Source organism: Lepidochelys olivacea (genome assembly GCF_965140295.1).
Source record: "Lepidochelys olivacea isolate rLepOli2 genome assembly, chromosome: 8".
NCBI lineage: Eukaryota > Metazoa > Chordata > Testudines > Cheloniidae > Lepidochelys > Lepidochelys olivacea.
Genome location: NC_140418.1, coordinates 46,613,635 through 46,628,506, shown reverse-complemented (window position 1 = coordinate 46,628,506; position 14,872 = coordinate 46,613,635). Strand labels below are relative to the sequence as shown.

Genomic DNA, 14,872 nt, shown 5'->3' with positions numbered 1-14,872 from the left:
TCCCATACTTACAGTGACAAGCCCAGTCTGAGAACCTATATAGACCAGCATAGACACAATGTGAGGCTGATTTGAAGGAGAAGGCTGAAATCCATGCTTGATAGTGCCCAGTGGGCAGGGTATCAGATCAAGAGAGGCAATGTGGCCTGGCTAGAGTGGTGGCCAGGGACTCAGGAATGCTGGGTTCCATTCCAGCCCTGTCAGTGACCTGGGGCATGTCATTTCATCTCTCTGGGGCGGAGCTTCCCCCTTTGCAAAATGTAACAATGAAAAGTGCTGTGTAAGAGCTATTGTTGTTACAGATTTCAGTGAGGGGTCACTGAGGGGTGAATACAGCCTTTACTTACTAACTTAACGTTCAATTATATTCTCAGTGCCTTATTGCTATGTTCATCACTTGGTCAATCTACTTCCTGGTAGGCCACTGCTACCCGTGCTCCTTGTTTCTCTTCCTTCATCATCCTTCGTTAGCTATTCCTCTCCCCTTTCCTGTCTCTCTTCTGTTCTTCCCTATGCATGTCCTTCCCTGGAGCAAATCTCAATTCCCACCCTGCTTGGCTTCTCACCGCCTTTTGCCCCTTCCATTTCCTCAAATGGGCAGCCACGCAATAGTTAACGTTGACTCTGAAGGGTCATTGTTGGGTTTTACCTGGCATGACAAGGTGATTAACAGGGGAGTTTACCCCTCCGAGTCATTCTTTCAGGCTAGCTGCAGATATCGCCGCTCTGGTTACATTCAGGTTACGGTTGGAAAGTACCTCTGCAGTCACAGGGTTAGAAACTTATTTTGTTTGAAGTTGAGATTCAAACAATCTGGATATATCATGTCAGCCTCATAAATACCAGCCACAGGCCATATACTTAGCAGGCCACTCTCTAGCCTAGGGGTACCATCTGAACTGGATAAGAAGATGGGTCTGTAGCTAAGCTACTATCTTGGCAGCCTCTGAGTACAACGGGGGCAGGAGGAGGCATGGCCAGGCCATTTTTATACCCTGGGGATTTGTGCACTCTGCTAAAGCCACTAAAGCAGAGTAGCAAGAGTCTCAGCAGTTCCCAAACGGGGCAGATATAAGCCACTTGCCATCTCTCTGCACTGACAGTTTCAAAATTTAACAAAGGAACCGTGTTATAAAGCAGATGATGCACCTGAGCTGAACTATGTGGCGAAAGGAAGGGAGAAAACAAAAAGTTTCCCAGTCTTGTGAAGTGGGGGAAGGTGTCTTGTTCAGTGGTGCCCTATTAGAAGGGAAGTGTGGTCTTGTGAGCAGAGCAGTACAATGGAAGTCAGGATCCCTGGCTTTTTTCCCCAGCTTCACCTGTCTGTCTTGCTTATATTTTTTTGTGCTGCCACCCATCACCCTAGTAACTGAGCACCTTCTATATAAACTAGGTGTGCGATAGCATGGTTCCTAGTCAACACCATGGAATCTCTGATTTATCTCCCTGTTCAGGTTATAGGAAGCTCAGTGTAAGGATAACTGTGCCACTGCTTCAATGTGTGACCTTGAGAAAGTCACTTAACTGCTCTCCACTTCATTTTACCCATCTGTAAAGGGCAAGTAAAAATAAACACAATGGTGTTGGGAAGCATCCCTTGTCAGAGGTGGTAAAATGCTTGGAGATCCAGAAAGAGTCACCCTGTCTAAACGCAAAATATTCTGCTTTCTCAGGTCTGCTTAAGTTACCTTCACTAGATGACATGATGGCCGACATTGCCAAGAAGATAAAAGAGAATGAGAAACGGTAGGAGACTATTATATAGAATGATAAAAGGTTGATCATGGTGAGCAATGGTGACCAAGGCAACCATTGCTTCTTTGTGTAATGCAGCTGTGTGTCTGCCTCCCCCTAGTGGCTGGACTGTCTAAAGAGGTTTGAGTTTCTTCCCGCCTCCAAGCTAAGGCATGTGTCCTTTGGCTCAAGTAGTAGAGCCTTTTGTTTTAGGTTCCCTAGTTCAATCCCTACAGATGGACCTGCCCACACGTGTTGTGTGTCTCTCACTAGTGCTGCTCTTTTCCAGCACCTGCGCAGAATCCCTACAACTTCCGCACAGTGTCAGAATTTGGGTTTTGTATTGCCCATGACTGACTGACTGGTGCTATTACTAGCTATCAAGTGCCAAACAAATACAAAATTTGCTTCAGCTTGGTCATACACTAGGAAAAAGAGGAGGAGGAGGAAGATACCCAGATCTCTATTTCTGTGTGTCCCAGGCAGGAAATGTGGATATGCTGTGGTGGCGTATGTTAACCTTCTGAGGACTCAGGGCCTAGAGACTGGTTGATAGAGGTTTAGAGCCTGATTCTCATCTTGCTTACGCTGCTTTTACTCCAGTGTTACTCCATTGACCTCAGTGGGGTTACTCCCAATTCACACCAGAGAAAACGAGAAGCAAATCAGGCCCAATCTGTTAAGCATTAAGTGCTGATCTACAGAGATGCACAAAGGAAGCCATTTCCAGTGCTCAGTATCTTTTATTGAGCCTACAAAACACAGGAGCTATGCTAGATATTCTTGAGTGGCACCTCATCTATTAACTGACTATTTATTAGAGTTGGCCGGAAATATTTTGACAAAACAGATTTTCATCTGAAAATTCAGATTCATCAAAACTGAAACTTCGCCAAAATGTAAGTTTCAATGAAAAGTTCATCTGGAAGTTTTCTCGGCTCCAAGGTGGCACTTACGGTGAAGAGAGCCCAGGATAGCCACTAGCCCAGTGGTCTCCTAACCTGAGATGCAGGAGACTCAGATTCAAACACCTGCCCTGTCTGATTTGGAGCAGGGAGTTGAACATGGCTTACTATAACCTCTTTATTCCATGCGGAACATAGGGCCTTCACCACTGCCTTCTTAGTCTCTTCCTATGCCATTTTGATGATTTTCAGTTCTGCTCCTGTTGTGTTTCCAAGTTGGCCTTGGATACCTCTTTGCTTCTTGCCTGGAGATCTCAGTCCAGTGCCTATCTTGTTATTTTATTCAGTCCTTTCCTCCATGTGTGTCCTAGCTAGCTCCATTTTGTACCATAATTTCCTGTCCTATCAGTCTCTGTTTCATCCTCCTCCAAAGCTCTTCATTTGTTAATTTTTTTTTTCTGGCCATCTGATATTAAGGTTTTGTTTAAGGCAGCTGTTTATAAACATTTGGAATTTAGCTAGCAGGGTCTTGATAAGTCTCCAAGTTTCAGCACAATACACTAAGACAGGCTTTACAGTGGTGTTAAATATTCAGAGTTTAGTTGGGAGGTTTCTGTTTCTAAAGATCAGCTTTAGGGTTGTGAAGGCATGACTAGCTTTTGCTGTTTCAGCTTTAATGGTTTAATGTCCTTATCTGTTCCACCTGTTTTGCTTACAATACTGCCAAGATATGTGAAGTGTTGGACCTCCACTCTCAATCCCAGAAAGTGTTATTGCTGTTGTGTATGGATTCTTGTGGTTTTCATTTTCTCTGTGTTGATTTTCAGTCCTACTGACTACACATAGGCTGAAGAACATGTGTTTAAGCTTGCATATCTCTGTGGACGTGGGACCACAGGTTGATATTGCCTGCAAAAATCAAGGTCTTCTAGGTGAAAGTCCATAGTGTATTCATTGGTGGTTCTGTTTTCTTTCTTACTACCCAATCCGTTATCAGCAGAAAGGTCATGAGTGACATAAGACATCCTTTTCTAATGCTGGCAGTTACTTTGAATGGCCAATTTGCTGTTGTATATTACCGGACATGTCATATTCTCATCGAAGCATTGATATTCAGTTTGCTGGGGGACTCCATAGGGGCATAGCAACTTCTCGAAGACTGTTCTGTCCACTGTGTCAAAGACTTTTTGGAAATCTATTAAACTCACATAAAGTGGTGACTGCCATTCAATCAGCAGTTGTATGATGAGCCATAGGATTACTATTCGATCTATGCATGATTTCTCCTGTCCGAACCCTACCTGACTCTATTGCTTTCTTTAGCCTGTCTAGGATAATGTGTGTAAGGATTTACTTGGGTTGGACAGCAGCTGAATGTCTCTCCAGTTTTTGGACTGACTGAGGTCTCCTTTCTTTGGCAACTTGACTATATGATCACTTTTACACTCATTTGGTAATTTTTCTTCTTCCCATATCTTTTATAAGAGGCCTATCAAATTGTCTAGTGTGTTCTTTAAGTCTGCCTTAAAGATCCCTGCTGGGATTTTTTTCTGGACCTGGTGCCTTTCCACTTTTTAACCAATTGTCTGCTGTCTATACTTCTAACCCTAACTGTTAGGGAGGTTAAGCACTGGAATAAATTGCCCAGGGAGGTTGTGGAATCTCCATCATTGGAGATTTTTAAGAGGGGATTCAATAAACACCTGTCAGGGCTGGTCTAGATAATACTTAGTCCTGCCATGAGTGCAGGGGAGTGGACTAGATGTCCGCTCGAGGTCCCTTCCAGTCCTACGATTTTATGATTCTATTCTAGTAATAGGTCCTCATTCAGATGTTCGTCTACATCTGTGGGGTTAACCATTGGCTCGCCATTCAGTAATTCACCTAAGTACCACCTCCATATATTGAATTGTTCTGCTGTTTGTAGTTAAGTTACCCTCATTGTCTTGGACTAGTCAGTTGGTATCTGTTTTTTCTGCCTGACAATGTCTAGTGCAGAGATTCTCAAACTGTGGTCCATGGACCACCAGTGGTCTGCAAACTCCATTCAGGCGGTCCGCAGATAGTTCCCTCTAAAGTGCGTGCCTGGGCGGCCGCAAATGAGACAATGAAGGGCCACCCACCTAATTAGTGGAGCCATTCAGGCATGGCTCCACTAATTAGGTGCCTGGACCCTGGAGAAAATGCACATGTAAGGTGAGGTGGTGGCCTTGGGGGGAATAGGGAGTAGGTGGGAGGGGGCAGTGGGGTGAGAAGAGGGGATGCCGCAGCGGAAGAGAGAGGGCACATCCATCGCATTAGAAAGGTGAGACTACTGATATTAAAATGTGAGTTGTGTGTTTTTGTTTGTAGAACAAACAAATGTTGATGATTATTATTAAGGTTTTTTTAAATAGCGCTTTTATCCAAAGTGCTTTACAATAGTTAGCTAATGGTACAGATATTTGGAAAGATCACTAAGTGGTCCACCAAGACCCTCAGCAATTTTCAAGTGGTCTGCAAAAAAAAAAGTTTGAGAACAACTGGTCTAGTGATATCGTACAGTGTCTGCGTGTTACTTTGTGCTACTGTTGTCATCTTGTCTCTAAAATCTTGTTTGTCGTTCTTGGCACTCTTTTTGATTTCTTTGTTCTTCATGGCATGTTCCTCCCAGAGTGGCTTTTTCTGTGTTCTTGCTTGATTTAGTTTGTTTAATTTGACATCTTTCTTCTATTTTTTGCCATGTCTCCTCAAACCGCGATTCATTGTAGAGTTTCTTCCTGAATCGTGGGTTTGGTGAAGGTTTCCTTTACATGTTCCCATTTGCCTTCTACTGTTCCATCATCTTCGTTTTCAAGTGCCTGGTATCTGTTTGCTAGCACAAATCTAAACTTTTGTGCTGCCGTCGATTTCAAATTAGTGATGTTACAACGTGGGAATCTCTGTTTGGTTCTCTTTTTTTGTTACTTTTATTCTCCAGTTAGGTACCACTGATACATGGTCCATTCCCATGCCTGCTATAACATCCTCTAAAGCTCTTCCTCATTTGTACTGAACTGTAATGAGATCTGTTTAACAAGTTATTCTATGATTAGTAAGGAAAATAGTTCCTCCGACAAGCAGGTCATTCATTCCACAAAATCAGCAAACACTTCACCATTTTCATTCATTTCACTGAGGCCTTGTTTCCCTATCAGTATTATTCTCCATCCAGAGATCTGAACCAGAATCTCCCACATTCCAAGCAAACGTTCTCACCCCTGGGCTACTGGCTATTCTGGAGTGGGGAATGAGAGTTCTCGTTTTTTCGTAGAAAGGACTAGTTTTTCATTCTATTGCAGAACAAAAACTCTGATTTTTTTTGCATAAGAAGAAAATTTTGTTTTCTGGCCAGCCCTACTATTCACGTGTATACGACTATCACACAACTCTCAATCAAGCAACACTTCCTCCTGTCCATTCAGTGGGCTGGAAAAGCAAGCATCCCAAGGTTTAATAAAGTAGCTTTTCCCTCCTCCTCATAACTACATTAGATAACCAAGCTCATTAAAAAGAAAATGCTCAGCAGTAGGCAGTTTGGTCTTTCTCGCTAGTTACTTAGTTAACAGCTTACTTGTTAGTATGTCTTTGTGACATCCACATTTGGGCTGAGATGTAAAACTGAGGTCCTGCCCATCTGTAGTTGTTAAAATAACATGGCGTTTTTCACAACAATAGGGGTATCAACTTGGGGGTCCTGTCCAGACATGAACTGGGGCAGTCCTATTTTGCCTCCTTAAATGTTAATTGAGAAGCAACTAAAGGTCAATGCAGTCTCACCCTTTCCAGGAGGTGTAAGTATGGACCAATGTGCTTATTTTAGAAAGGATAACAGATTACGCCTTGCTTATGTGATGTACACTGGAAGATACCTGCTCTATGGGTTGGCTAATTGTTTAGAAGTTGGTTGTTCAAAGTAACTCAACTGTTTAGTACTGTTTTTGCTAAGGATTTGATTGTCTTCAATTAAAGGAACCCAATTAACTCGAAAATGACACATCTAGCCACGTATTTATACCCATTCTTACATGTAACACCTCAGAGCAGTGGTGAAAGAGAGGAGAGAAAACTAGTTTGTTTTTCGGTTTTTGCATTTCACATCATGATATGTCTGTCAGTTTTACTGCTTCCATTGCATAGGCAGTTAGGACCTGATCCTGCAAAGGATTCACGTTGAATACCATGCCTGCTCAGAGAAGCTACACAGAGTGAAGAAACATAGCAAGTGTACATGAGCTCACCAACTGAAACAAGTGGCTGGTGGTCTCTTTTAGGACTGATGAGCTACATGTGTCTCTGTAAAGGCTCGTTGACTGAGATTTCCTGTACTATAGGTTCTGATCCAAATCCCATTAAAGTCAGTGTATGTATATATTTCCATTAATTTCAGTGTCCAATTTTGATTGGAACTACAGAAGAAGTAAACCAGTTCTGGATCTTGTTAAGTTTCACAGCACACAGAGAAGTTAGATAAAAACATCAAATATTCTTGTTGGAAGGCAGCAATGTAACAAAACTTTTATTTTAAAGAATCTAGGACCATAACACACAAACCCAAAAGCAGAGCGACACAAAGCAGGCTGCTCCCAAAGGCAGAGAGGTACAACTCACCCACCTTGTTCTCATCCAGCTATTTGCAGACTAACTTTGATTTAAAATAGTAGATCATAGTTTTCAATATGCCACAGATCTCAACATCTTTACCTTTGGGGAAGGTCAGAGCTGGATCTCATCCTAGTAGTCTCAGACGTGTCTGAGTAAACATTCAGCCTCAAACCGATGCCGGTCCATATGGCTTTTCTCCTTTGTCCTAAGGTACATCCCGAGCCAGCACATTACCCTGCAGGTGCAGTACATCGATTGTGTGGACGAACTCGCCTGCCTATTGGGCGTGAAACCCAACCTGCTGTTTCTCTTCCTGACGGATCCGAAGCTGGCCCTGGAAGTGCTGTTTGGCCCGTGCACACCAGCCCAGTTCCGTCTGACTGGACCGGGGAAGTGGGATGGTGCTAGAAAGAGCATCCTGACACAGAGACAGCGCATCTTAAAGGCCACAAAAACTCGGGCTCTGAAAACCTGCTCTGATAACGACACCTGCCTTGTCTCCTCTCTGTGCATTAAAATAATGGGCCTGTTTGTTCTTATTGCTGCCATTTTTGCTTATTTGTAAGCATCCATGTGTTGGTCTCCAAGACCACTGTGCAGCTGCAGAGTGAGAAGAGCTGTAATGTTAAACTGGCATTTGCTTTGCATCGCTATCGTGCTCGCTCTCCATGGCTTATTGTTTGCTTCCTGCTCAAAGCTACCTAGCCTGGAGGTGTCATGGTAATGTCAGATGTGAGTACGCTACAAATAGAAGCTTTGCAAGAGTCACTGGATCCATCTTTGGGAACCAGAGAGTGCTGGACTAACCACCTCACCACTGTGCGCCATACTAACCTGCTCTTGTTCTCTGTACACCTGGACTTTGGAAATGGTCGTTGCTACCTTCTCTCCTCTGCACTGTAGCTGCTGAAGAGGAGGCAAAGACCCAAATCCTGATCTCAGTGCAATGGACTGTGCTCAGTGGAGTCCTTGGGGGTCACAGTAGCCCAGGTCCTTCCCTCCTCCACAGGTGGACTTAGCAACTGGATCCACACTGATCCACCAGCTGTGCCCACTGCAAGTCAGGTCTGGTAGGATCCTCCCAGAGCATGCAGGTAGCTTTAACATTATGCTTTCCATCCATCCCTAGCATGCCCACTGAGGAGAGGAGGATATAGGGGCTGGCTATGCAGGTTCTCCGTGCACTCTAGATTCCCCAATGCCAGGAGAACCCCTCAGCAAGAGACTTGAGTGGGTGGTTTCCACTCACTTTCCATGCTGGGGTGGTTCAAAGGGAGCAGAGCAGGCAAAGAATCTGCCCGAAAGTATTGATTGTGGCTCCTTCACCTTCTTGAAATAAACTGTTCAGCCCTCTGGCTAGACACCACTGCTCTAGGTGCTACGCCAGTGTGAGCAACAAGAATGACTGATTGCAGTGTTGTAGCCATGTTGGTCCCAGAGTCTCGCCAAAACAAAGATAGGTGAGGCAATCCAGTAAAAGATACGAGCTTGCTGACCTTGCCTCTCTAATAATGATGGTCTCGTTGCAAAATCAAGGGAGATCATACACTCCACTAGAAGCAGCTATCTTTTCCCCTTAAGCCAAGGGGCTGTGCTGCCTTTCATAAAATAGTGGCAGGATCTGCCCTCAGGCTAACAAAAAGTCCCTTGAAAAATAAAAGTTCCTTAGAGAACACATCAGACAAATAGCTGTGACAGGACTCTGGGCTTTAAATTCTACTCCCTTGTTCCCTTAGTTTGGAGGGCTGTGGAATTCTCTAACCACCCCCACCCCTTCAGTCAACCAACTAAATCTGTCTGCAAATGGAGAATTAAGGACCCTCTGCTTTGGGTTTTTATGAGCTAAAGGGAGCTTATGCAAGAAGGAGCCCATTTTTCTGCCTAGTGGCCTAATTCGATCTCAACCCTGCAAAATATTTGTTTTAAATGTTTTCTCTTCGGCCTATTGGTGAGGATGTTGGCGTGAGACTATCGCCTTGGTTTCAAAGACAGTTAATCTGCTGCACCCGGGGGGGCTGGAACAATTAGTATAGTGGGGGTGCTGGGAGCTATTGAACCAAACTGTAAACCCTGGATATGATGGAAACCACTTCAAGCCAGGGGGTGCAACAGCACCCCCAGCACCTCCAGTTCCAGCACCTATGGCTGCACTTGGATCCCAGACTGCCATTCTTTACTTGGACAGCACTTCCATTGGCTTCGGTGGCAGTTTGGTGTGGGTGAAAAGTGCCGGATGTGGGCTGTAATACGGGGGTCTAATTTCAGTTGTTGGGCTTAAAGTGAGGGTGTTGGGTGATATCGATGGCCTGTAAAACACAGGAGGTCAGACTGAATGATCTGGTGGTCCCTTCTGGCCTACAACTCTATAACTCTGATTGGGTCCTTGCCGTTGCCTAGGAAACTATTGGGATGTCACAAAAGATCATGACATTAGATGGAGAATAGGCAGCAGTACCGGCTGGATTCTTACAAATATTCTGCTTCCATTTACCAGCATGTAACCCTATTGATGTCAAGGCGGTGATCAGCTGGGGGCAGAACTTTGCCACCTGTTTTTATGCAAGTATCTGTTCTCCTGCCTTGTTGATTGAGATTGAAAAGCCAGAATGGACCACTGTGATCATCTAATATGACCTCCTGCATAACACAGACCAGAGAACTTCCCTGATATAATTCTCAGAGCATAACTTGAACTAGAGCATAATTTAAACATCCAAACTTGATTTAACTCTTGTAAAATAGGACGCCATAGCTAACAAGCACATTGTTTCCAAACTGATTATTTTTTCCAAGTTTTCCATATGGCCTCAGTAGCTGTTTAAGTGTCTCTATGCACTTTTGTTATCATAAGTAAAAAGCTCAGTTCTTTATAAGTCAGCTGCATGTATTCCTGGCTGAAATCTGATGTACGATGTCCCAGGCAGGGAATCAGCATTTAAAAGATAATGAAAGCAAATACTGAGTAGTTTCATTTTGAGCTGGCTATTGTGAATAGCTTACAAAACCGTGTGTGACCAACATTATTGACTTCCTGTGCCATCCGTACCAACCTACAAAGACTATCTGTATTAAGCCAGCAGCATGCCAGCAGGCTCACATTGTATTTCTGAAAATAAATATCTCCCAAAAGGAATACTTACTTTTTTAGCAATTATTTTAAAATCCTAAGTAAGTGCAACATGAATAATAAGCAGAGAAGTCACTAAATCTGGGTGCCTTTTTTAAGCCCTCAAAATGACACACAAGTCTTTGCTGCAAATGATTTATTAATATGATTCTATTTTGCTTGGCGGGCCCCACTCTTCTGTATGTCAGCTAGTCCCAACTTAGAGAAAAGGAAGCTGTATGCATTTCAGCTTCTTTCTTTATATCACTGTAGTGTCTAGGGGTCTCGAGATTGGGTCCCCCTCTTTGCAAAGCAACAACAGCCAGGTCCCCCTGTATCGGTTCATCTTTCCTCCACATCTAGCTAGCCCGTGCTGGCTATGACTGGCCTCCTCCAGCCACTGGGAGCCATCCTGCCCATCTCAGAGCTTGAAGCTCGCTGGGCCAACCAGGGTCTTTAAGGGTCTGTCTACAGTGCAGCAGGGAGTGAGCCTCCCAGATCAGGTAGACAGTGGTGCTGACGTAGTGCATTAGAATAGTACTATGGGCACTCTGGGTCTCGAGCCCACCTGAGCCCCTACTGATCAGGTCAGGAGAAACCTTACTGACATTTTTAACCTGCTAGTTCAGGCCCCACTAGCACGAGTCTGTCTGCCCAGGCTGGGAGGCTTGCTCCCAACCACAGTGTAGACACGTACTAAGAGGAAGGGAAATGGACACCAGAAACTTCTGTTCTGCTAACATTTCCCAGCAGCAATCGGGACATTTCTGAGCACCTTGGATACTACAGTGACAAGCAGAGCCTGAGAACCTGCATAGAACAGACCAAATGCAGGTGCTAGAGAACAGGTGTCTGGCTGATTGGGAGGAGAGGGACAGGTTCCATGCGTGATAGTGACCTACAGGCCATGGTTTCAGTTGGGGAGGAGGAGCTACAAGAAAGGCAGTGTGACCTAGGGGCTAGGGCACTAGTCTGGGACTGAAGTGAAGTGTGTTCTGTTCCCACTCACCACTGGCTGACCCTGGGCAAATCACTTTGCCCCCCTCTGCCGCACTTGCCCCATCTGTCAAAGGGGTTAATGAGAGTGACCAGTGTAAAGTGCTTTGAGATTGACGGATAAGTGCTGTATTCGAACTATCATATTAGTGCACACTGCCCACCATCTGCAGCAGAATGCCCCAGCATGTCACTCAGGGGCCAGCTGATCTAGGGCTGAATATGACCGCTACAAAGTAACAAACATTCAGTTAACTTCCAGTCCCTTATCGGCAGCACATTCATCACTCAGGGAACAATCTGAGTCCCGCTAGGCCACTGCTACTCCTGCCTATTGTTCCTCTTCCTTCCTCATCTTCCTTTAGCTGGTTCTTTCCTTTCCCCATTTCTCCTCTGTTCTTCCCTCTGCATGTCCTTCCTTGAAGCAAATCCCAAGCCCCACCCTGCTTGGCTTCTCACCCAGCCCCTTTTGCTCAGGCTAGTTCCTAAAATGAGCAGCAGTGTGGGGTCACCATTGGGCTTTAGAGCTGATGTGACAATGAGATCATTAGGGGAGAGGGGCATCCACTCCTCTAAGCCATTGGTCCACCTGCCTGCAGACTCAGGCAGATACTCAGGTTATGGTTGGAAAGTATTTGTGTATCCACAAGGATTAGAAACTTACTTTTTATTTTGTAGTTAAAGTTGAGATTCAAGCAACCTGAATATATCACGTCAGCCACAAAAATATCCCCTGCACACCATATACAGGATACCTCTCTGCTATATAAATTGGGTAGGAAGATGGGGCTGTAGCTGAGCTACTGTCTTGGCAGGCTCTGAGCACATCAGGGGCAGGAGGAGGCATGTCCAGGTCATTTTCATACCCTGGGATTTCTCCACCCCTGCTAAAGCCATTGATACAGAGTTGCTAGGGTCTCAGCACCTCCCAAATGAGGCAGATATAAGCCACTTGCCATCTGCCCCTGCATTGGTCTGGAGCAGTTTCAAAATGTAAAGAAGGAACCACGTTATAAAGCAGATGATGCACCTGAGCTGAGCTATGTGGCGGAAAGAAGGAAACAAACAAAAAGCTTCCCAGTCTTGTGACATGGGGAAAATTTTCTTGTTCAGCGGTGCCCTATTAGAAGGGACGTATGGTCTTGTGAGCAGAGCAGCAAAATGGAAGTCAGGATCCCTGGCTTTTTTTCCCAAATCTGCCTGTCTACCTTATATTTTTGTGCAGCCACCCATCACCTAAAATAGATGGGAGGTAGCATGGTTCCTAGTCGACTCCATGGAATCTGTGGTTCGTCTTCTTGTTCAGGTTATAGAAAGCTCAGTCTAGGGACAGCTATGCCACTGCTTTGCTGTGTGACCATGAGACGGTCACTTAACTACTCTCTGCTTGTTTTTCTCAGCTGTAAAGCACATGTAAAAATATCCACCAGAGTATTCTGAAGCGTCACTCATTAGCAACTGCAAAATGCTTTGAGAGCCCCAAAGAATCATTCCGTGTGAATACAAAATATTCTCACTGCTCAGGTCTGGTAAAGTTACCTCCAGCAGCTGTCATGATCACCAACATTGCAAGAAGTTGGAGACTATTATACAGACTTATAAAAGGTTGACCAGTGTGGACAATGGTCGTAGACCAAACCTCTGCTGCTTTGTGTAATACACTGACCAAGCATCTGTCTCCCCCTAGGGGCTGGACTACCTAAAGAGGTTTGAGTTTGCTGCCGCCTCTGGGCTAAGGCAGGTGGTCCTTTAGCTCAAGGAGTAGAGGCTTTTGTTTTCAGATCCACACGTTCCCAGGTTCAATCCCGGCAGATGGACCTGCCCAGCCATATTGTGTGTCTCAATAATACTATTTTTTGCCATCACCCAGGTAGAACCCTATAACTTTGTACAATATCAGAGTTAGGCCTTTATTGTCCATGAGTGACATTAGATTTCAAAGTGCTAACAGGATAAGGACTTCCCTCAGCCCATCGATATACTAGGAAAGAGAAGGCGGAGGCTATGCAGACACCTATTTATGATCACCTAGGAAGAAATCTGAATATGCTGTGGCCTATGGTAACTTTCCAAAGCCCTGGGGCCTGGCTATTGATTTTCGGACGTACACAGCCTGCTTCTGATCTGACTTACTCCAGTGTCACTCCATTGACTTCATGGGAGACTCCTGATTCACAACCTAGCCAACAAGGGGAAGCAGCCCTATACTGCATACAGTGCTGGGCGCCATTGTACAGAGCTGCACAGAGGAAGCAATTTACAAGAGCTCCAGATTTCATCATGCCTATAAAACCCAGGAACTAAGCTACCTTTTCTTGAGCACCATCTACTGCCACGTTTATCTATTAACTATTTACCCCTAGGTGGCTATCGCACATGCTCATAACACACAGCACTGCCTCTTGTACACTGGTGTGTAGTGCTGTCAGAGCAGCCTGGAGTGTCACCTGAAATCCAGGATGGCGCTACGCTCTGGCACTTCAGAAAGCTGCAGTCCAGCAGCTCTGCCTTGTCGTTTCTGAGCCTCAGGCTAGGCTGCAGCTGGGAGGCGTTTCCCAGTGCAGGGAGACGGGCGCGTGTTAGGGCCAGTCAAGCATACCAAAAAAAAGTAATTACTTTTAGCAACGTCTTAAAAATGTGTGTAAGAGCAAGATGACTAATAAGCAGAGGTCACTAAATGTGAGTGGCTTTTTGAAGTCCCCAAAATCAAAAAGAAATCGTTGCTGAAAACGGTTTATTTCTAGGAGTCGATTATGCTCAGAGGGCCCCATTCTGTCTCATGTCTAACCCCTACTTAGAGGAAGCTCTATTATTTGACTCTTTATGTGTATCTTGGGAGTCCCTGGGCCCTTCTGAGACTGGCATGTACTAAAGAGCAAGCCCCTGGTCTGAAGAGTTTACAAGCTACATAAACAAGACAGGTGAAGGTGGAGATAATGAAACAGAGGTGAAGTGACGTGCCCAAGGTCACAGATCAGGTCAGTGGCAGCACCAGGAATATAATTTAGGTCTTCTGAGTCCCAGTCCAATGCTCTGGTTTCCTACAAATTGCACTGGAAGGCCAGGATTTATTCCCTCCCCCTTCCCAAAGAAGAGGCCAGAGATTCCACCCTCCAGAAATGGAGCAAGGAGGGAGGTGGGCCCTCCAGTGCATTCTGTTAAACTTCTGCGCTATGGTCTGGATCAGGGCTGCACATTTGCCTAGCTTTATGTATCTCTCTACATTGAGATGGCTACTAAAGGAGAACCTGCAAGTCTCACCTGTCAGCCGGTAAAAGTATCAGCCCTGTCTGCATCACCTTTCCACAACAGGAAGATGCCACTAAACAACTTCATCCACTAGGTGGCGATGATGCCCCGCAGGAAAAGATGCTCTGTTCTCTTCCAGATTCCAGTAACCGCAAGTCACTCACAGTGGGTCTGTACTCAGGATGCTTCATTTAATACTAATTGTTTCCAGCACATGTCTGAAGATGGCTCTGTTTCTTGGTAAGAGAGCCAGCAATTT

At 45.0% G+C, this 14,872-nt stretch overlaps 1 protein-coding gene across 1 annotated transcript in view; it reads left to right on the top strand.

The window, feature by feature from the left end:
- LOC311525167 (flavin-containing monooxygenase 5-like) overlaps positions 1-10,352 on the top strand; it is a 35,699-nt gene extending 25,347 nt beyond the window's left edge. The window contains exons 9-10 of the mRNA XM_084637034.1: positions 1,674-1,746; positions 7,473-10,352. Of these exons, the coding sequence (XP_084493160.1) occupies positions 1,674-1,746; positions 7,473-7,827 (428 nt within the window). The 3' untranslated portion in view covers positions 7,828-10,352. The remainder of the gene's footprint in view (positions 1-1,673; positions 1,747-7,472) is intronic.
- The last annotated feature ends 4,520 nt before the right edge of the window (positions 10,353-14,872 follow it).